Source organism: Necator americanus, chromosome IV, assembly GCF_031761385.1.
Source record: "Necator americanus strain Aroian chromosome IV, whole genome shotgun sequence".
In the NCBI taxonomy this organism is placed as follows: Eukaryota; Metazoa; Nematoda; class Chromadorea; order Rhabditida; family Ancylostomatidae; genus Necator; species Necator americanus.
Genome location: NC_087374.1, coordinates 26,940,486 through 26,960,930, shown reverse-complemented (window position 1 = coordinate 26,960,930; position 20,445 = coordinate 26,940,486). Strand labels below are relative to the sequence as shown.

Below are 20,445 nucleotides of genomic sequence, written 5' to 3'. Positions count from 1 at the left end.
AACCAGTTTAAATATGATGTATCTCCTCTCGAATAAAGGTGTTCGAATTTTTTGTCCGGGACTCATTCCATGCCGTTATTAATAATTAATAATAATTATTAAAATAATATCGACTGATTTGTCGCCCAGGAAGAGGGTCCAAAGTACTGTGACGGTGTAACAAAACTTCTTCGTCAACCTAATGCAATATAATACATTTGTAAGTATGTTTGTGATAAGTGGTAGAAATTTGTTCTTTAATTCCTTTCTTACCCCTAATGGTTCCTTTTAACCTCATACGCTATGGCGCTTGACATCTGCACGCATAGTGCTTCGTTTGATTATTAAATTATAAAAAAATTACGAGCACTCGTAGCAGGTACTGCAAGACCTGGATTGATAAGCTTTGCACAAAATGAAACAGAATAATTAATGGCAAATGTTTACTGAAAAGAAGTACAGATCTTCCAACAACTTAAATCGAGATCTCATAAAACAACCAAGCAAACATCGCAAAAGAATATGTGATACTGAGATCATTTCATACTCCAGTGCAAAAGATTTGTCCTTAGGTGCTGATTTTCTGGATGCTACATCTATTAGAATCAGTAGGATAAGAATGCATTATTGGGAATTTATGTTAAACGTTCGTCTATCTACGTTTTCCCTTATGCAGGTAGGTAGATCAGGCACTGAGTTGAACACACAGTGGTGAAGATGGTTCTGTAGATCTCCCACGGCGGTAAGGAGATAATTTTTGGCAGCATAAATAAATAACACGGTCGATGGTTTGATTGCGATGAATGTGGTCGGAGACAAGTATTCAAGTAAGATTTTCTGAAATCCAACTGACACAATTTCTCTTTGAGTGAGAAATTCATGAATAAGAAGTACGAGTAGATGAGTACAATTCACGATTACATCTTATCTTATCCATCTTACAGTGTTATACATCTTACAGTGCACATAGGCGTTCGCAATTCCTCTCAAAAAAAAAACTCCTAAAAAACACATTAAATTGGTTAGAATGCGAAGACTCTCTGTTGTTTTCTTTTCTTTTCTTTTTTTCTTGAGTGATTTTTCAAGAAAACTTTGCAAATTGCCTAGGAATCGCTAATTATATTTGTTTAGAAATACATTTTTGCTAAGTGATGCGCAACTTTCGGTAATTACACAGGCAACTAATGGCGTGAAGAATGGTGAACAGTGAAGAATGGCGATTCTTGATTAATTCTAAATATTTACATTATACCTTTGTTTTGTAAAGTGATTGGTATTGTTCTATCTTTGCTGCCTTATTATTATTATTATTATTATTATTATTATTATTATTATTATTATTATTATTATTATTATTATTATTATTATTATTATTATTATTATTATTTGTTTGGTGTTTGTTCCTTTTCCCCGACCGCCATAAATAATTGAATATGGAGAAGACTGTACATTAAGTGGCTCCCTTATTTTTTCCCAACGAGTTAAAGGCTTAGTATCGCGAAATTGACAGAGTGAGGAAACTGTTGGAAAACATAGAGCTCGTGGTGTAGATTACGAATATGAGCGTGGCCCGCTCAATGTCTTGAAAAACGTCGTTTGTTCCCTAAAGGTACGTTAGAACGCGTCCCCTTCTACACGCTCCGTTTCCCTCAGCAGGTTGATCATTAGTTTTACTTGAATAGGTCAGTGAAGAAACCTCATTGATCTTCGACCGCTCACTCATGAACGCGGCGCGTGCACAGGGGTGGAACATTTGCACGCACCTCGTAAGAAAAAAATCGCTGTTTCCCACACCATTTTTCATTGTGGTTAGGAGCACGTCGACATTCGTAATACACACCCTGAACTTCATGTTTTCAACAGGTTTCCACCCTACATCTATTTAGTCTATTTAGTGTCTATTTAGTGTCACGCTGCTTTTGAAAAATAAAAAGGATAAATGATAAAGTTTCTGGCGTTAGTCAATCCGCTTGGGATGCGCTACACTACACCCTCCCTTTGAAAAATAAATCCTGAACCACCAGGAATTGAAACCTTCGTCGTTTCCTCTCTTTGCGCGCAATTGTTTGATATGCAGTTAACTTATCCGCAAGGAAGGTCTCTTTTTTGCTTCTTTACAACAGTTGTTGGAGGATGGAGCGAAACATGTATCCTTCGCCAAGACATGTAACCAGAATGGAGTGAAATAATCATCTGAATAATCACAGAGCAGGCAACCACTTTCTAATGTATGCATATACATTTGTATTTATTTGTGTTTATACGTTTACAAATATCATGTGATTTAATCACGTTCAAGAACTTATGGAAGTTCTTTCCAATCCTGAACAAGCAGTCCAAATGGGTCAAAGGAGAAAAACAGCGCCAACGGAAACCATATATTCGTCTTGCTAAAAGTTCCAAAAACGTTCTAACATACATATTTTCGCACAACATCCACCCACATAAATGTTTTATTGTGAACGTGTACATATGTACGAATAGGAAGTATCCAGCAGTCTCTGATCCAAGCAGTACTGTAACAATCTTATCTACTAAAATAATAAAATAAATTATTCATAAAGTTGCCTGCTTTCCAGGAATACTCTCATGAGAAATTTGAAATAACGGAGAGCACGAAGCTTAAAGGACTGCATAGTTGTTCCCTTGTTTGTTCGTAAGCAAACTACCTGTACGTTAAGGCCTGGTCGATTCATTCAAAGCAACGAATTAAGTTATTATTTGTAATGGGATCATTTGATTTTATGCATTAGGTTACGTTAAAATGTGCGTCCACCACATTGCTACAAATCCATGGAATTAAATCTCCTCCAATGGGGTCTAGAGAGGTAAGTCGCTACAAATTTGTTCTCTGTTCCGCCTGAGTTCGTATTTCGGTTTCAAACATTCATATGAGGATTTTTCCTGCAGTGACTTGATTATACACTACAATTAAATATTATCTAAACAGTGTTTAAAAAAAGGAAAAAGTGCTACACATCCGACCCGAAAATCCATCAATAACGAGGCGAACGGTGGAGTTTTGCCGTTATATCGCCGATTTATCCAGCCGTTGGACAACAATTTGCCCAGACGATCGATCGCCGGCGCGCCTTTTCCCAGCTCGCCGTCGGACGCGTTTGTCCTAGTTTGGTTTATTTTCGTTCGACATTGTTATTTTTTGACGTTCATATTGGATTTCTTCTAGAAAGATGTGCCTTTCCTTATATTATTAAGTGCTGAGTTTCTTCGTAGTAAAGTGAAAGGGAAGAATGAAGTAATGACACTTTTTTCCCTCATGTCGGTGGAAAAATGATTATTTTATTATTACATACATATTTCTTCTATTTGCACATACTCTGCAATATATAAACAAACCTTTTCGATTGTAAAATGTGTCAACTATTTAACAGTTAGTTTTTGTCCCGTATAATGTGGCGGGAATGTGAAGAATTCGAGCACCTCTCCTCTTTCTCTTCGCTATGCTATCTTCTTTTAAGTTATTTCAAGTGTTTTGGCGATGTTATCACTTTCAAAACAGGACTCTGTTACGTTGTTTCAGTCACTTATTCGTATATTTAAATTGACAAATAGACTTTTTTCCTAAGAAAAGTGACCACATATTAAGGAGGTAACGTATTTCTTTATTGCTTCTATGACTTTTTTCTCCCCACAATTAAATCATTCACTGACATTTTTTGCGCTTATTGTACAAACAGATTTGTAGCTCTGCTTACTTCAGATGAGTTCCACAATAAGTGTCGATAGTCACAAGTTTCTCCTTCGAAATGTTGATCATGATGAGAAATCTGGTGGGAGATTAAATTTTCTGCAAGCATTTAAGAGAACCAAGAAGGAAATATATCGGAATTTCTAGGACCGGAACAACAAAAAATTGTACGGACCCATGTGAAAAAGAAAGTGAAATCATCAAACATGGTTTCCGTTGAGAATGAACTACTCTTCAAGTTGGTCGTTCGAAATTTCAAGGAATTCAACGCAAAACCACCTCCAGGTAAGAAATTACTGTTTATCCTTTTGTTTACGTGAGAAAAAACTTGTAGAAATACCTGGAATCCATCGGTTATCTCCCCGTTATCTGCTGTTGGCAGTAATTAGCTCTCAGCAACGCCGCCCATGGCACCGTTCCCGGGAAAGGTCATCTCTGCTGCGCTCCATTGCAGAAGAAGTTCGTGCAACGACCAGCTCTCACTACGCTACAGTTTGTCCTTTAAAGGCATCACCCTACGAATCTGAGGTGGTGCAGATTTCAGGTGGAGTATTCTTATGAGGGATAGTAGATTATGGAGAGGAGGGTGATTCCGTCCATTTCTTCCTAATTGCCGTAAAAAAACGGCGCGGAAGATGCGGCGCCGCAGAAAGCTGGCGCGCTCCAGCCGAGCTCCTTGTAGAAAATAGCGCGCCAGAACGCTCGAAGCTGTGTCTTCACGGCCGTTTTTTACGGCAATTAGGAAGAAATGGACGGAATCACCCCTCTCCTTAATCTACGATACGAATACTCCACCGGAAATCCATACCATCTCAGATTCGTGGAGTGATGCTTTTAATATGTCGCGAAGCTGTGAGCCCTCGATCCTGGGAAGGGTGGAGATCTGCGCCGTAAACTGCGTATAATGTATTTGGGATATGTGGTATGGTTGTTTGGTTCATACAGGGCCTGGTATAATTCCTGGTTCGCAAAAAGTGTATCCTTAGCCATCTGTAGTCGGGATAAATTATATGGTTCATTCGGAATGAGCGCTCTTGACGTCCAACTTTATAGAGAAAGTTTAGTTGCCGAGGAATTCCCATCCTATTCAGCAGTTGAGAGGCGAGGAATTCTGGTTTTTTGTCGGACACACGTCATGACACTTCTTCCATAGAATGAGGTGGAGTTTATAGTCATACTGAAGTATTTGGTAGGACCACTTAATAGCGCATTTGACTAAGGATTTTGGACGTAACACAGCTTTCAAAGGTTTTGGTAGACAGAGGATTCCACCATTAGTTGGAGTGGTAATGTCGTGGAAGGAAACTCTTACTGATTTGCCTTGGAAAATAGACGTGTAAAAAACGATTTGCCTTCCTTTCGAAGTATAGCCACTTCTTTGGAGGACATACCCGGAAAGTGTTAGTCGGGCTCATTGCGAGCAGAGTGATGTAAGCTGGATATTAATTTATTCGTTCCATCGAGACAATCACACTTTTTTTTTTGCTATAATTGGTCACAGTAAAAGTAAAGTAAAAAGTCATTGTCGTATCAGTCCACTGCGGATGCGCCAGTGCGTTTTACTGGAATTCGTAATCGTTGTGGTTTTGGAACGCGTATTCTTCGCTCATGCAATGACTTGCGGGGGGTTGAGGAGGGGGAGGGCAGCCGAAGATCAACTCAGTGTTTTTATCCTCCCAGACAAGCCTGGAGCCAATTTATCGTAAGGCTACGACCGAACTCTAACCGACTGCGCCAAACACCCACCGCCTGTTCGATCACAGTATCTTTCCACATTTCCAGGAAAGAAGCATGGAAAATCGTGTCGGCAACGTCTTCTAGAAGAATGGGCCGAACAGGTCACCGGTTTGGGAATAAGCACACGTTCACCGGAGCAAATTCAGGAAAAAGTGCGAAAAGCAATAGAAAGATGTCGCAGAGCTATAGCAGTAGAAGTAATCCATTTTCTGCTAATTTTGTATTTTTAAATTGTTTATATGTCTAATTTTCAGAATGAAAATCCCTGCGGTCTAGTTGGAGAACATTCTTTGCCACTTGTCGAACTTCCATACTATCTGAAACCTCTTAAACAAGCGTTATTAACTGGAGTAGAGGAATGCGGTTTGCCATGTGAATCGAACGAAGAGGATAACGAACCGCATTTCGAAAATATGGACATGGCAAAAGCCATGCAATCTCCCAACAACTCAATTTTCACTGTAGCATCAATATTTAACACTCCTGGAACTTCAAATTCATATGATGCGCCTTCATCAACAAGTACACATGCAAATTCTGTGAAGAATACATCAGCTTCCGAGGAAGTTCACGTTTCTACCATTTCGCCATTCCTTGCCGGCCCGTCTTCGGCTTCCCCGGTGCTTAAGAGAAGCACCAGTGAAATGTAGGTTCCATTCATTGTTATGTCCACCATAAATAACAACTTAAGGAAAAAACTAGGAGTTTCTTCATTTTAAAATAAATTGTATATGGAATACAACGAAGAACTCGGATAATTTTGCTGTTGCCATTACTATTGTTTTAGTATAGAAGCAATAACTGGGAAAAAGTGGATTTTTTTTTGAAAAAGGTGACTTTGATTACTGTTACTTTCGAAGAACAGTCCACTTTAGCGTACTTTATTTAAAGGCAGCACTCCACGAAACCGGCGATTGTTAGCATCTCGAGGAGATAACGTTAGGGATAGAGATTAGGAGGATTCCCGCTCAATTTCCGCTAGTCATCCCGAAAAACGCCGTGAGAAAAGCTCCAGTCGGTCGACTTCTTCTACGAGGCGCCTGACAACGTGTCACGTGTGCGAGCGCACGCGTGCGCGCTGCATCTGCCAGCGAGCTGGAGAGGCAGCTCTATTGGGTGTTCGTTCGACGAGCTGTTAGGTGCCACGTAGGAAAATTCAACTGGCAAGGCTGTTTTCCAGGGCATTTTTCAGAACAACCAGTGGGAAATGAACATGATCGCGCTCATACTCGCAATCTACGCCTCTAGCCCGATCTTTTAGTGGAGAGATCGCAGCATCGTCAACTTTGTGGATGTTGAGTCTTTTTTTGTTTCTATAGTCATTACATTGCCAACGATGAAACCTTCTCGTCCGAAAAAAAAATTCATGACATACCCAGAAATTCTACAGTTAATTTGTGAAATGCATCGATCTTTGCGAGGAAACACCTTCCCATGTTTTCAGTATTACTTTTTCTAGTCCTCGTTTCTAGTCCTTTCTAGTACACTTATGTATTTCCATTTTTAGTTATATTTAATGTATTATTTCGTTTATTTTTGTCCAATAAATGAGCATTTTTATTTTTCAGGGAGGCTGATGCTGAAGCCGAAATGAGATTGTCGTTAATGGAAGCGGAAAGGAAAGCAGCTGAGATGAAAAAAGCGTACTATGCCAAAAAGATTGAATTAGTGGATGCACAACTAGAGCTAACTATTCTCCAAATCCAACAACAACAACAGCGGAATAGCAAATCCAGTGATGCCAATAATCCTACATAGTTTTTTCTTTAAAAACAATAATTGCTGTAATAAATGTGTTCAATCTTTGATCGATGGTCATCTGAATATGAATGTAGCTGTGAGGAAGAATCAGCAATGGTTCTTTGGGATCAAAAAACAGGATTTTTTTCAGTGCAGGAAAGAGTAAGAACTACCTTGAGCATAGAATGAACTGTCGAGCACTTGGATATTTATAATAGGATTGGCAGATCTGAAAGCTAGTGTAATCGTGTAAGCGGTAAGGCTCCAAAGTGTGGCCGTGAGACCTTCGCTAGTCTTTACAGTACGAGAAGCCAGGGAGACTGTCACGTCGTAGAATTCGACGTCCAAAAGCTTAGCGCTTAATTCTTTCTAGCTCAATTCCTCTGAAGGCAGACCGGCACGAGGAGCAAAAGTATTAAAATATAGGAAGAACTGAGGCGCGTGCATATACATATATTAGAGGGGTAAAGTCTCTGGCGTCTCACAATCCACTCGGGACGCACTAACGCGTTTTACTGCAATTCGTAATCGTTGAGGTTTTGGAACGCGTATTGGCCTATACAATGACTTGCGGGGGGCAGCCGATGTCTCAAGTCAACGCTTTTATCCTCTCAGACAAGTCTGATGCCAATTTGTCGATCCTATAGAGATAAAAAGACTTGGATGGCGCACCAGAGCCGTTTCGAACCGACCGTGCGGCCACAACAGACCTCTTACCGACTGTGCTACACCTGTTCCTGTATATATAATATTAGTGGGGATAATTTTTTTTTGTCGAAGAACAATTCGTCTCACTTTTCTTTTCGTTCATTTTCTACTTATTACGAAGAAAGAATATTATTGATTCCCACTTATTACGAAGAAAGAATATTATTGATTGGGCTCAGAATAACAAATTAATGGATTCGTTAAAATATTTCCACTGTGACAGACACGAAAAAATTGGCTTTACCATTATGTTCACCGAATGTGAAAGTTTTTGTACTCATGCGTTAACTTTCACAGGGTAATTCTCTAGTTTAATTAATTTGTTTTACTATTTTCCTTGAGCAAAAGCCACGAGTGTTATCGATCTTCATTTTGATTCACGTTCCAGAGCCGAGAGTCTTCACGAGAGAGCGAATTGCTAAAGTTTTGGGCAGTGAATCAATCAATGTCAAATCGAATTGTTAAAAATGTTAGTAGAAGCTTGACGAAGATCAGGGCAGAAAGCCAACAAAGAAAATCATACACCAATCATGACGTCATCCATCCAAGAATGAAAAAGCGGAATAAGTAGCTTTTCACGAACAACATTCAGATCAAGTATAACTTAGACATGGATAATAGAGGGCTATCCTGGTCTAAATTTCGATGCTGTGTGCGTTATCTCAGAACACTTGCCCCGTACATCGGAATGACGAAATAACGAGATGGAGCGTGCAATTAAAGGCATCACCCCACGAATCTGAGGTGGTACGGATTTCAGTTGGAGTATTCGTAAACGGGATCGTAGATTACGGAGAAAAGGGCGATTCCGTCCATTTCCTTCCGGGCCGTAAAAAACGGCCCGGAAGATACTGCTTCGGGTGTTCCGGCGGGCTACTTTCTACAAGGAGCTCGATTGGAGCGCACCAACCTTGTGCACGCGCCGCATCTTCCGGGCCGTTTTTTACGGCAATTAGGAAGAAATGGACGGAATCACCCTCTCCCCTAATCTACGATCACGTATACGAATACTCCACTTGAAATCCGTACTGAACAGTGATGGAAGGGGAGGCGAGAGAAAAAGACGTGGAATATTGCCTGAGGGGATGGTACAGCTTCCCCTTTTGTAAACAGCGGAACACAACTTGAGCACTAGAGGTAATCGGCGACGCTGACAACGAATGTGCGTAGCATTTGAAAGGTGTCCTCTTGTCCAACGAAAGCTCCCATCACTGTTTTTACACTATTCTGTCACTAAGCTTCCAGACAGACAAAAGGTAGGTATGAACAGATACTCGGGTCAAAGCGACTTGAAACATGCTGCATTTGCGTACGCGCTCGAATCGGCGCTGTGGAGGCAGCGGTTGGAACCGAGGTGGGACCGTCGCAAACTGCAGCGATGGATGGTGCCAGCGAGGGTTCTAGTACGCTCCTAATCGCTACGCTCCACCGCACCGCCCCAGAGAAGGCGCGTACGCAAGCACCGTGCTTCATATCGTAGTGAAACATCCAACAACGAAAATTTTCTTCCGAGAAAACAAATCCAACCAAGGATTCACATAAAAACTTAGAAAAAATTGCCTTTTAAGAAATCAAACACACGTTAGAATAAGATTATATCTTTTTTCCACTACTTGTGTACGTAAGGTTATGCAGATCCCTAAAAAAATGCTGTTTTTAAAAGTTCTCTACATTTTTATGTCGATGCGAAGGGAAATTCGTAACGAAGAAAGTATTTTGTGAAAAACAAGTACCTCAGCAAACTTTTTTCGACTTTGAGCATGGTAGGTACACTGCGTTGACTCACTGATGAAACTGTGCAAACATAGGTGATAAACCGCGCTTATCGATACTATGAAATCGTTGCGTTGCGTCTCACTGCGTACAATGTGCGGCTTCTGCTAGTAACCATAATCCTATTTTTTTGTTTTTTTTTTTCTGTCACTACTTTTTTTTCTGCTTTTCTTTATATGCTACGCACTTCTATGAAAGACATATCCATGTCGTGTTTATTTATTTGTTTATTGTTGCTATTTTAGTGGATATTTCTCGGGACTCCAGGCCTTTTTGAGCGACAATGAGTTGTATCAGTAGGAGACTTTTTGTGGAGTCGATTTTGGAGAGGATGCTCAGGGATTTAGAGGAAAAGGTAGACATAAACATGAGTTTAACAGTAAACTTTCATAACAAAAAAGGAATTCCCGAATACCACAAACAATTATAGGAACGCGTTTTTGAAACTTACAAGGTCGCAAGCGGTTCAAATCTTCGCTTCAAGACCAGATCAATAATGGATTTTATCGATTTCGAAATGCACAGAGTTATTAGGTAGGTCACGATTTAAAATAGTATATTGAATTTTTTAAACTACAAACATTGTTAGGGGCAATTCCAAACAACTTGTGATGGTAAGAGGAGTCGTGAAGGAATCTTAAACCATCTTTCATATCTTTCCATTTCATTCGTCTACTTTTTCTTATTTTGTAGATATTTGCCATTTTTTCTTTTTTTCCTCAAGAAAAGCAATAACGCTCACTAATTACCAAAGTTGCACAAAACAGTTACATGATGCACGTAAAAATACCAATAAAATAAAATAAAATAAAATAAAATAAATAAAATAAAAAAATAAAAGTACAAACAATAATGCTGAAGTACCTCTTTCCTTGATTTTCTTCAATTACTCTGTTTTTTCCTTGAAAATGCACTGCCAGAAGTCGTGAACGGCTCCTCCAAAAAAACCACCCAGAATTCATGTCGTGAATTTCCAGAAACAAAACAATTTTCCCCTTCACAAGACGATTTTACAGGGTTCCTCTTCACCAAATTTACGACGTTGATCCTGCGTTGTGCGAACTGCTCTGCAACGCCTTTTTCGGCAGAACTAAGTGCTGGAAACGTGAAGATGTTAACGACATGTGGGTTTTTCGTACGATTGCTTTGTAAACACAAATACAAATTCATACCATAAATAAAGAAATATCACCTGCGTTCACTCCACATTGCAGATCCAGCCAAGGATACGACATGGATCTTTGGCCTAACTGCAAATTTCACCTATACGCAGGAGTTTTGTGCATGTACGCATGTGTTGTGATGGAAAAGTTGTTCAGAGGTGTACATGATGAATATATGGCAAGGCTTTACGAAGAGAACCGAAGGTCCTTTGCCTTCAGTTTTATAGCTTTCCTTAATTCCATGATTTCCAACATTTTAGCAGTTTTGAACATCGTGCTGTTGACTTGCTGAATGATATTTTCCGTGAAAATGCCAGCATCGCCCTAAATGTGCTCGAGATCGATTACGAGCGAATTTTCAAAGGAGGAGAAGCCGGCTTTTTTGAAGGAGGTCAGGTTTCGAAAAAGGCTGACACACGCACTCGTCAAGCGACCACGTGTTGGGGAGGTTGTTGTCGAGGTAATCTTCTCCTTATTCAATAATTTATGCCGGTTGAGGAAAAGGAACAAATTTGTGGATTTAGTTCGGACTCCATTGGGCATACGAAGCGAAGAAGCATCGATTGAACTAATGGCAATAGCGTTTAGAGCCAAAGCTATGGTATCCACGGAAACTTCGTTCTAAGAACAAAACACAATAGAAAAGTTTTCCAGGATTTTCTCGCCCACAACTGCTGCCAGAGTTTGATTGAGAGACGTTGGCATGGAAGACTCCGATTGAGTCCGGTAAGTGCTTGAACGTTTGCTTAGCTAATTTTAGCACTTCCAACGGAAGAAGTAGAATCTGACCTTGGTCTGTATTTTTTTTTGGTAAGAATAGTTTTGCGGCCGGTGTAGCGCAATCGATAAGAGGTTCCGCTGTCTGCACAATGAATGGGAGTTTCGAATCCGCCTTAGTGAAAATTAGGCCTTTCATCTCTTCGGAGTCAATAAATTGGTATCAGAATTGTCTCGAAGGATATAAAGCATTGACTTGACGCGTAGCCCCCGCAAGTCATTGTATAGGCCAGTTTCACGTTCGTAAACCTCAAACGATTCAGAATTGAAGTGAATGTGGGGCGCATTCCGAGCGGATTGATTGACGCCACACACTTTATTCTTTATCCTTTATTTTGTAGATGGTGGAAACGTGATAGATCAACTTTTTTACCCACAGTGATCACATTTTTTACATCTGTCAAGAAACTTCCGGACTTTCTTGTTTAGTCTATAGACTTAAAAATTTTCATAGGAAAACTCTTTTGTGAAATGGTCATTTCTAAAACACGGGTCAAAACCACCTGAAGCTCGGTGCAGTCACCAGAGGCTTTTGTTAGCACGACTCATCGCTGTGGTGCGGCCTCGATCCCAGGCGCTGATTCCACTGCAGGGTTTTGACCCGACTTTGGCTATACCAATGCTAGAGGTGAAGCCGGCAGCTCATGCTGGTGATATATATGAAAATGGATATATATATACTATATAAATAATAATAAATAAATAATAATATGAATATATATACTTTTGGTTTGCAGACGAGGACACTCATCAGCTACTTGTTCCCATGTTTTATCTATAAAGAATTTGCTCTGAGAAAAGCAAGGGGACCCGAACTGAGGAAGGCAACTATCGCTGAAGAACCTGTCGAGCCACCCTCTACTATGGAAGAGCTGATAAACGATCAAAATGGGAGACTTCTTTCTCATGTTTCTAAAAATCCAGGATTTGCGAACGCTGTGGACTTGGACACTCCAAGGCTGGTTGCAGCTGAAGCATCAACACCTACGTCTATGGAATTGGAATACCTGCAGAAGCCTTCCATTCTTAGCACTCGACGAGTTGCTACCCCTAAAAATGTGATGAAATGCCCTCGAGTTCCTAAGTTTCCCGTGAAAGAACGAGACCTCTGCACCGTCCATAGTAGTGGAGATCCATCACCGTCTATAATTGAGAGAATTGCCCAATCCACAGTGTTTCCAACAGAAGAAGAACAAAAAAGAGATTCACCGATCTACGATCGATTCGATTTGCTTCCTCATTATATCGCGAAGAAACCGCTTTGGCTTTGGTCTACATTGAAGTTCTACACCACTACGAAAGCAAAATTCTTCTATCATGTGGTGAATCTTTTTTCTTTTACAAATACATCGAATTGTGGATGACATCTGCCTTTTTCAGGTTTTTCGTGTTGCTTATGTGATACTGTACAGCTGGGTTCTTGTTGCAAAACCAAGGAGAAGATCGAGTGTACCGAATATCTCGAATTATTGGCCAGAATTGCTCGTAGCACTTGTTCAGCTGTCACAATTGTGTGATGGCGTCGTCGGGATCCGACAAAGGGTACATACTCAGTGGAGCTGTTGCACGGCTGGGGGAACCTTGCTGTCAGCACCGAAGTCCTATTAGGGGTCATGATTGTGACAATTTAAAGGCATCGCCCCACGAATATGGGGTGGTATGGGTTTCAGCTTGGTTATGTCTTTGCGAGGGCGTAGATTGTGGGTTAGAGGGTGATCCCGCCCATTTCTTCCTGTATCAGTGGAGACGGACGACGCCGGAACGCTGTTTCTTATGACGGCTTCTGTTGCAATGCGCAACGTTTGCACCCCGCCTGCAATTCGTCGGAAACCCATTCGGACGAATCGCAAGCGGGCGGGGCGGAAGGGTTGCGCATTGCAACAGAAGCCATCGTACGAAATAGTATTCAGGGGTCGTCCGTTTACGCTGATACAGGGAGAGATGAACGGAATCACCCTCTTCCCTACAATCTACCACCCTTTATAGGCATTAACCGCCTGAAACCCGTACCACATCAGATTCGTGGAATGATGCCTTTAAAGGCAGCAAATCACGAAATTGACGACGTTGGAGTCTCTTTGGGACAATATAGAGCTGATATTGTAGATTAGAAGTATGAGGGTGGTCATGCTCAATTCCCTTCGGTCGTCCTGAAAAACGACGTTCGAAGAGGCTCGCGGAAGCGGCGTGTGCATGGGATTAGTGGTGTAGCTTTAAAGGTTTGCTGCGGCGGATACAAGTGCTACATGTTTGACATGTAGTACTTGCATCCGCCGCTGAAAAAGACAGCGCTAGTCTTCTCTGGCAATAAATTGGGTTCCAAGTTCAGTAGAGTTTGTAGTTTCCTTTTGCTCCTAAGATTCTCTGACTCAGGCAAAGTGTGTTCCATTTGTTTTCTTTTTATCTTTCTTTTCTGGTGCACCATTGGTGTATGTGAATAAGTAAATAAATAAAAATAAATAAAGGGCATCGTGGACATTTTGCACGCCGTTTTTCGGGACGGTTTGGGGAATTGAGCATGAACACACCAGTGCTTCAATGTTTGAACAGTGTAATCTACAACTCGAACTCTGTATTACCCGCAGAGGTCCCGAAATCAGTGTCGTGATATGCTGCCTTTAAGGAACTGGGACTGAGATTTTGGTTATGAAAACTATTCAGATGCCTCCAGCTACACGTGTTTCTGAACCATGGCTATGCAGTATTGCGGAAAGGTACACCAGAAAGTTCAAGAGAATACGACTGGTAACATTTTGTCTTACTCATCTGATCAAACCAGGCTGAACGTCCGGCTAAAGCCGGACTTCAGGGTTCTTGTGGGCTTGCTTTTAGTTAGTAAAAATTACTAAAATATATGAATAAAACTTTAAAGAAGAGGCATCTTCTGTAAAATTAAATGTGGGGTTTTTTCAAAAGGCGCTTTCTCAATTTTTGAAAAGAAATTTAACCATAGATAAAGGAACTCACAACTTTCTTTCTAAATGTGTCGGTTCTGAATTTGAAGAATATTCAAAATTGTTTTTGCAACAGTGTTTCTTGGATAACACCGCATTTTGAAAACATTATTCTGGGTGTCAGTTTTTTCCTTCTTTTTTTTCGAATATTTAAAGGCATCACTCTCACGAATCTGAGGTGGTAGGATTTCAGGTGGAGTATTCGTATACGGGATCGTAGATTACGAGGAGAGGGGAGATTCCGTTGATTTCTTCCTAATTGCCATAAAAAAACGGCCCGGAACATGCGGCGCATGCACAAGGCTGGCGCGCTCCAATTGAGAACTCCTTGTAGAAAATAGCGCGCCGGAACGCCCGAAGCCGTATCTTCCGGACCGTTTTTTACGGCAATTAAGAAGAAATGGACGGAATCACCCCCCTCTCCATCGCCTCCCATCTCGTATACGAATACTCCACCTGAAATCTACTATTCAAGAAGCTGTTTGCAATTTCTGAAGGAAGGACGCTACTAATCTGAGGCGAACGTGCAAAGGAATGGAGTTGAGACACATGCAGGCTAGGGCAATGAGTCAGTTCACGACGTCCTAATTACCTCTTGATAAATCCATTTTGAGCTATTGCGCAGATCTTCTGCACCAGTGCGCTCCAGTTCGAATCCGTATGTTCCAACACGCATCATTTTAACGCCTTCTGGCGCTGCTGCACCAATTCGATGTCGTAGAACCCGACCCACTCCAATTTACATCTTTGTGGCGCCGGCGCACCAATTCTACACTGTTGTTCTTAACGCACTTGATTTTATCGCCTTCTGGCGCTGTTGCACCAATTCTTCGCCATTGGACCCGTCTCTCCCCGTAACGATCTACCGCTGTACCTACCGAAAGTTGTGCTATCTTTGCTTGCTCTTTCCTGGACAAAAGGTATTCGTAAATCAGCATAGTTCGCAATTTCTGGGCAATCCACGAAAGTTTCTCTGCGCAGTACTTGACCAAAAATTGGAAGGGAAACACAAATCTTCGCATTTTGACAAGCCTCATGTTCTCGTTCAGGGGTTCTTTGAATGGAGTTCTGAACACTTGTTTGGATTCTATCGTAATATGGTTATAATCGTCAATTATATTTTACTATCTGTACTTCTTATTCATGCAGGATTCACCCAAGGCGAAATTGTGTGAGTTGTTTTCCTGGAAACGTTACCCATCTGTCTCGTACTACATTCAGCAACTCTTTTTTAGAGGTTATTGGGCAGCGTTAGCAACTCTGAGTGATCTGATTTTCCATGTTTCCTTCTTATTTGCTGCTGTTTCTATGATACGGTTCCTGAGTGTCTTCTACTTTTTTAGTGTTCTTACGTTTATGCTGAGGAGAATGGTAAAATTTAACTCCTCCTAAAAATTTCTATCTTATTGGAAAAGTAATGTTAGAATGTTTGAATGCAGGTTAGGACTCTTGGGAAATTTTTGTTGATTTTTGTCATGTTCTGGGTGATATTCGCAGTATGTCATATAAGTATGGCAGGTTGGTTGCTCATAGCTCGCGCTAGTTTTTATTTTCCTCCTTTCCTCGTTTAAGCATTGGGCTATCTAAAATTTAAAATTCTTATTTCTCTTTATCTGAAATTTTCTCTAAATCTAAGTTATCTAGATTTTTTAATCGCTCTTCTAACTTTTTTCTTCGTAGAAGAATATCCTGTTCGAAGTAATCACTCACTAGTGTGGATGATGTTTCAAAATGGAGCGTTTGAAATTTTTGGTGAGGTTGACGACGAAGACAAAGTTGGTAAGGAGTTTTTTTCCATAATGATTCTCATAACCGAACGAATTTGAATAGTTTGCAGTAGATTTATAAAGCACTCAATGCATATAAAGATCCGCGTATTTTAACAAATTTAAACAATCGATATATCAATATATTGGTATGAATATACTATCACGTACAGAGGAGAAAAAGGTGATTTCTTCTTCCAGGATCTGTAACAGGATGTGGAGAGACTTCGTGGAAATCAATGTGGACGGCAAACATTTCGGATATGCGCTGTCTTTTTCGTTCTACTCTAATTCCTATTACTGTATTCACTTACATGCTTGTTGCTAGTATAATGCTCGTAAATTTGTTGACAGCCTTACTTTCGTGAGTTTTTGATTCTTCTATAGTAAGAAAATGGATTACTGTTAATCGAGCAGGAAAGAATATGACGAAGTATCAGGAGGAGGATCTGCAATTTACTGGAAATACGAAAACTACTTTTTACTTGCAACGTGAGTTCCTTCATATTGTTGTAAGATTTTCAGAGTCAAGATGAATCGATTTAAAATGTTATGCTGGGAGAAAAGACTTCGTTTATGTTAAATTTATAGGGAGACACATATACGGTCATCTTCTTATTTCACCTCCATGATATGTAGTCATGTGGTTTTCGATTTTTGTTAACGAAATTATGCAACTGACATTTTCCTAAGGACTAAAAATTATTTAAAAATACTAAAAATAGTAGAGTGCCTCAAAGATTGTTCTGAGCATTATGTTAATTTCATTCTTTTTTTTCCAAGAGTTTTTCTAGGTACGAATCAAAATTGTGGCTACCACCGCCTTTATCACTCGTCTACTATTTACTTCATCTAATACTCTTGCTTACAAGAACAATCGCCTGCTTCTCTTGTATTTTTTGCATATGTTGCTCGCCGTCTGTTCTCAAAAATAACCCATTTTCTTTCATTCCGAAGTGGTTGGGTCGAATATTTCGAGCTATAGAAGGTACAAGTTTTTCGTAGTCATTTTTATTCATTTGTAATTATTGACGCGTTTCAAAAATCAAGGAAATGTACAGTTCGTCATATAGAAATTTCAGGTCGACCGTGGGGAACATTAAAACAAGTGCGAAGACACTATCGTGATCTAATTGACCTTGATGAAGTCCGTAGATTAGTCCCTGTAAGTTGTTATGATGAAATTCTGTGAAAACACCTGTGTGAGACGTTTCCTGAAATGGCGCATTTGTCCTGTTGTTTTAGGTGCAGCTGGCCGTTGAGGTATCAGAGATAGCACTGTGCGAAGCCACCGAGTAGCGGCCTAGCCCTTTCGGACCTATATTGGTGCCTAAGCAGATCCCCAACTCCTGCCTCGGCCTTCTGTTCCAGGTCCTCCGGAATGCCCACCATCCTCATGTCCTGCCGCTTGCAGAACACTTCGAACACTGTTAAAAAAGATGATTTCATCCCTAATGCACAAGAATACGGCCTGAAAACACAGCACTACGACTACATACAGCACCACACGAATGGAATTATGACAACACTGTACACGAGACAAGTTACACGGCTATGTGGTTACATCGCGTTGGGCAGGAGCACCCACACCTGGAGAATACGAAACTAATTCAAAACTAATTTAAATCTGAAAGGTGAAAATGCCACCTAACTGTTTGAATGCAAGAAAGTTACGAATTAGAACCGGAACCGAAAGCGCTGAGTGCTAGCACTTATACGGTAAATGGCTAAGAGAGAGCTACAGTAGAAAGCTAACCGCAACAATACTTTCGTCGTCGCGCCGACTGCGAAAGTCGTGCGCAAGGATGGGTGCAGTACGCGTCATTTGTCTGTGACCGTGGTTACTATCATGATCCCATCAACATTTGTGACATTGTTTCTTTTACTTGAAGAAATTGTTTTCTGATACCCCTAAACATTCAGTTCCTTCAAAAATCTTAAAACATTTTGTTGAATGATTCTTGAATGTTTGTTGAATATTTCTCAGACTCAGAGTGACTCAGTTTACTTTTTAACAAAGTAGTGAGCTGTTATTTGCCTTTTGGCTTATAAGAGAACGAATACCAGACACCAATATTATGAAGAAGGAAGTGGCGAAAAATTATCCGTATAAAGAATAAATACGTATAAAGTTCCGGATTCTTTTAGGAAAAAAAAGCTTCCGAAATGAAACAACATTGATTGCTTACAGCGACCGGTAATCATTATTTTGCATTGAAGGTGAAGCATTATCTTGAGCGGAAGCTGCGAGTTACAGCGAACGCGTCGCCTTCGCTGAATAGAAGCGGCAGACTTGTTTGCATGGTCCACGTTCGCAAAGTGCTTTTTTATAATGCCGGTTCATGGTCTTCACGGTTATTCGCAAAGTGCTTTGTTTTCGAAAAGACTGGCGCGCCAATCGAACCTCTTGTACAAATGGTGCGCGGGTTTTTAGAAAATGACTACTTGTATTCCTGATACTCCACCTGAAACTCCCCTCTTCGGGTATTTAAAGCAATCATCCGATGGATGAAAGATTTTGGAATGAAGGGAAAGAATGGAAAGGAAAAGTGGAAAAAATGGAAGACAATAAAAAATGTAAAGGAAAGGGATGGAATGAAGGGACTAGGATGAGAATTTCTGGAACCAAAGAATTCTGTCTCTTGTACTGACTTGCGAGTGCCAATTAACGAGGTCGTCTAACTCCCTCCCGGGGTCCCACGCTGATGGCCCAACTCTTTAGCGTCCATTTAATTACCTTTTCTTGGCTTGATAGATTTATGGCTTAATCGATCAACTTCTGTTCCCATTTTTCTTATTGGATCAGAAGCATAGAAACATTGTACTAGTCCGGATGATCGTATTCTCTCAAAAACAAAATAATTTCAGAAAAAGAACAAGAAGTCACTGTTCCATTCGCGTTTGAGAGATTTGGTAAGTTTTGATGGGTATGCTTAGAGTTAGCAGATTTTTAAAGAACAAAAATTGTTTTTTTTTTACCAGCTGAACTCTTCCTCTCAAGAAGAAGGGTCTAGTCCGGAAGGACGCATTCTTAACGCACAAGCGTTGTTCCAAAACATTTTCAATATCTTAATGGAGTGTATCCAAGAAGAAACTGGTCAGATACGTACACGGTAAGGAAGTGGGCTAATATAAATGCGATAAAAACTACAAAAATTATCTCCTTCTAGGGCCAATACCGCCGTGGGAGATCTTCAGAACCATCTTCACCACTGCGGGTCCAACTCAATGCCCGATCTTCTAAAAGGGTAAGCATTCCAATCAAATTCTAACAAATTCTGCAATTTTCAATAATATATTCGCATCCGATTGATTCTAACAGATGTAACTTGTAGAGAATCAGCACCTGAGATTTCAAGGCCAACTCTTTTGGAGTCCAATATGAGACGATCTCCATATCACACGTTCTCTTCTGATTTGCAGTTGGCTTAGTTGTTTGATGAGTTCCGTTGATGAGAAATATGTCTTTACCTCCATTTAATTACCTCCGTTTTTACCTCTGCCGTGTACCTATTTAATCTATTAATTACTCTGTTTCACTTTGTGCAAAGCTTGTTCCTTCTGGTCTTGCAATGTTTCTTTTTCCTAGGAGTGCTGGTGATTTTCTATAATTCAGTTTTCGTATATAGGTCTTTCCCACTCAGATCTCAGATACCTTTTCTTGTCACGATTTTCAATTGTTATTTTTTCTTCGATTTGTGCCGTGACAATGAGACGTCCACTACCATTGTTGCTATATAGAATTGCTCAGCATTATTCTTTTTTCCGATGAAATTATTTGATGATCTAAACGGGAGGGGGTGACGTAAACTTTTACTTTTGATGAATTTATTGACTGTGTCGTAAATGACGCTCCATACTGCTCGTAAATTATAAAATGATGTCTTTTCTGGATCAACCAGTAAAATCATCGAAGTTTGTAGTAGGTTTGCTGATTTTTTGGAGTTTTGTACTATTTGCTCTGATAAACTTGTTTCTATCCTGTATTATTTTCCGAAGGTTCTCTTAAAGGCATCACCCCACGAATCTGAGGTGGTGCAGATTTCAGGTGGAGTATTCGTATACGGGATGGGAGACTATGGAGAGGGGGGTGATTCCGTCCATTTCTTCTTAATTGCCATTTCTTCTTAATTGCTGTA

General features: G+C 40.3%; 2 protein-coding genes across 4 annotated transcripts; both read left to right on the top strand.

The window, feature by feature from the left end:
• Positions 1-3,700: 3,700 nt before the first annotated feature.
• RB195_002850 (uncharacterized protein) lies at positions 3,701-7,183 on the top strand (the record flags this gene model as incomplete). The annotated part of the gene is made up of 5 exons (XM_064200286.1): positions 3,701-3,770; positions 3,836-3,973; positions 5,471-5,622; positions 5,680-6,071; positions 6,994-7,183. 5 exons carry the CDS (start codon positions 3,701-3,703, stop codon positions 7,181-7,183), a joined length of 942 nt encoding a protein of 313 aa, XP_064056167.1.
• A 2,746-nt stretch (positions 7,184-9,929) lies between these two features.
• Positions 9,930-19,738, top strand: RB195_002849 (uncharacterized protein; the record flags this gene model as incomplete). 3 transcript variants are annotated; one of them, XM_064200285.1, is made up of 22 exons in its annotated part: positions 9,978-10,001; positions 10,077-10,180; positions 10,663-10,770; positions 10,861-11,013; positions 11,070-11,269; positions 11,334-11,410; positions 11,464-11,535; positions 12,324-12,908; positions 12,967-13,128; positions 14,248-14,331; positions 15,590-15,711; positions 15,776-15,911; positions 15,980-16,058; positions 16,221-16,319; positions 16,508-16,633; positions 16,694-16,798; positions 17,292-17,294; positions 17,389-17,471; positions 19,175-19,219; positions 19,289-19,419; positions 19,477-19,554; positions 19,642-19,738. In XM_064200285.1, the coding sequence occupies 22 exons, from the start codon at positions 9,978-9,980 to the stop codon at positions 19,736-19,738; spliced, it is 2,673 nt and encodes an 890-aa protein (XP_064056164.1). The 3 variants fall into 3 exon arrangements, with proteins under 3 accessions (XP_064056166.1, XP_064056164.1, XP_064056165.1); XM_064200283.1 differs by lacking the exons at positions 9,978-10,001; positions 10,077-10,180; positions 10,663-10,770; ... (4 more) ...; positions 12,324-12,908; positions 12,967-13,128 and having other exon boundaries at positions 16,508-16,670; positions 16,724-16,798; positions 17,101-17,294; XM_064200284.1 differs by lacking the exons at positions 14,248-14,331; positions 15,590-15,711; positions 15,776-15,911; ... (8 more) ...; positions 19,477-19,554; positions 19,642-19,738 and having other exon boundaries at positions 9,930-10,001; positions 12,967-13,194.
• Positions 19,739-20,445: the final 707 nt, after the last annotated feature.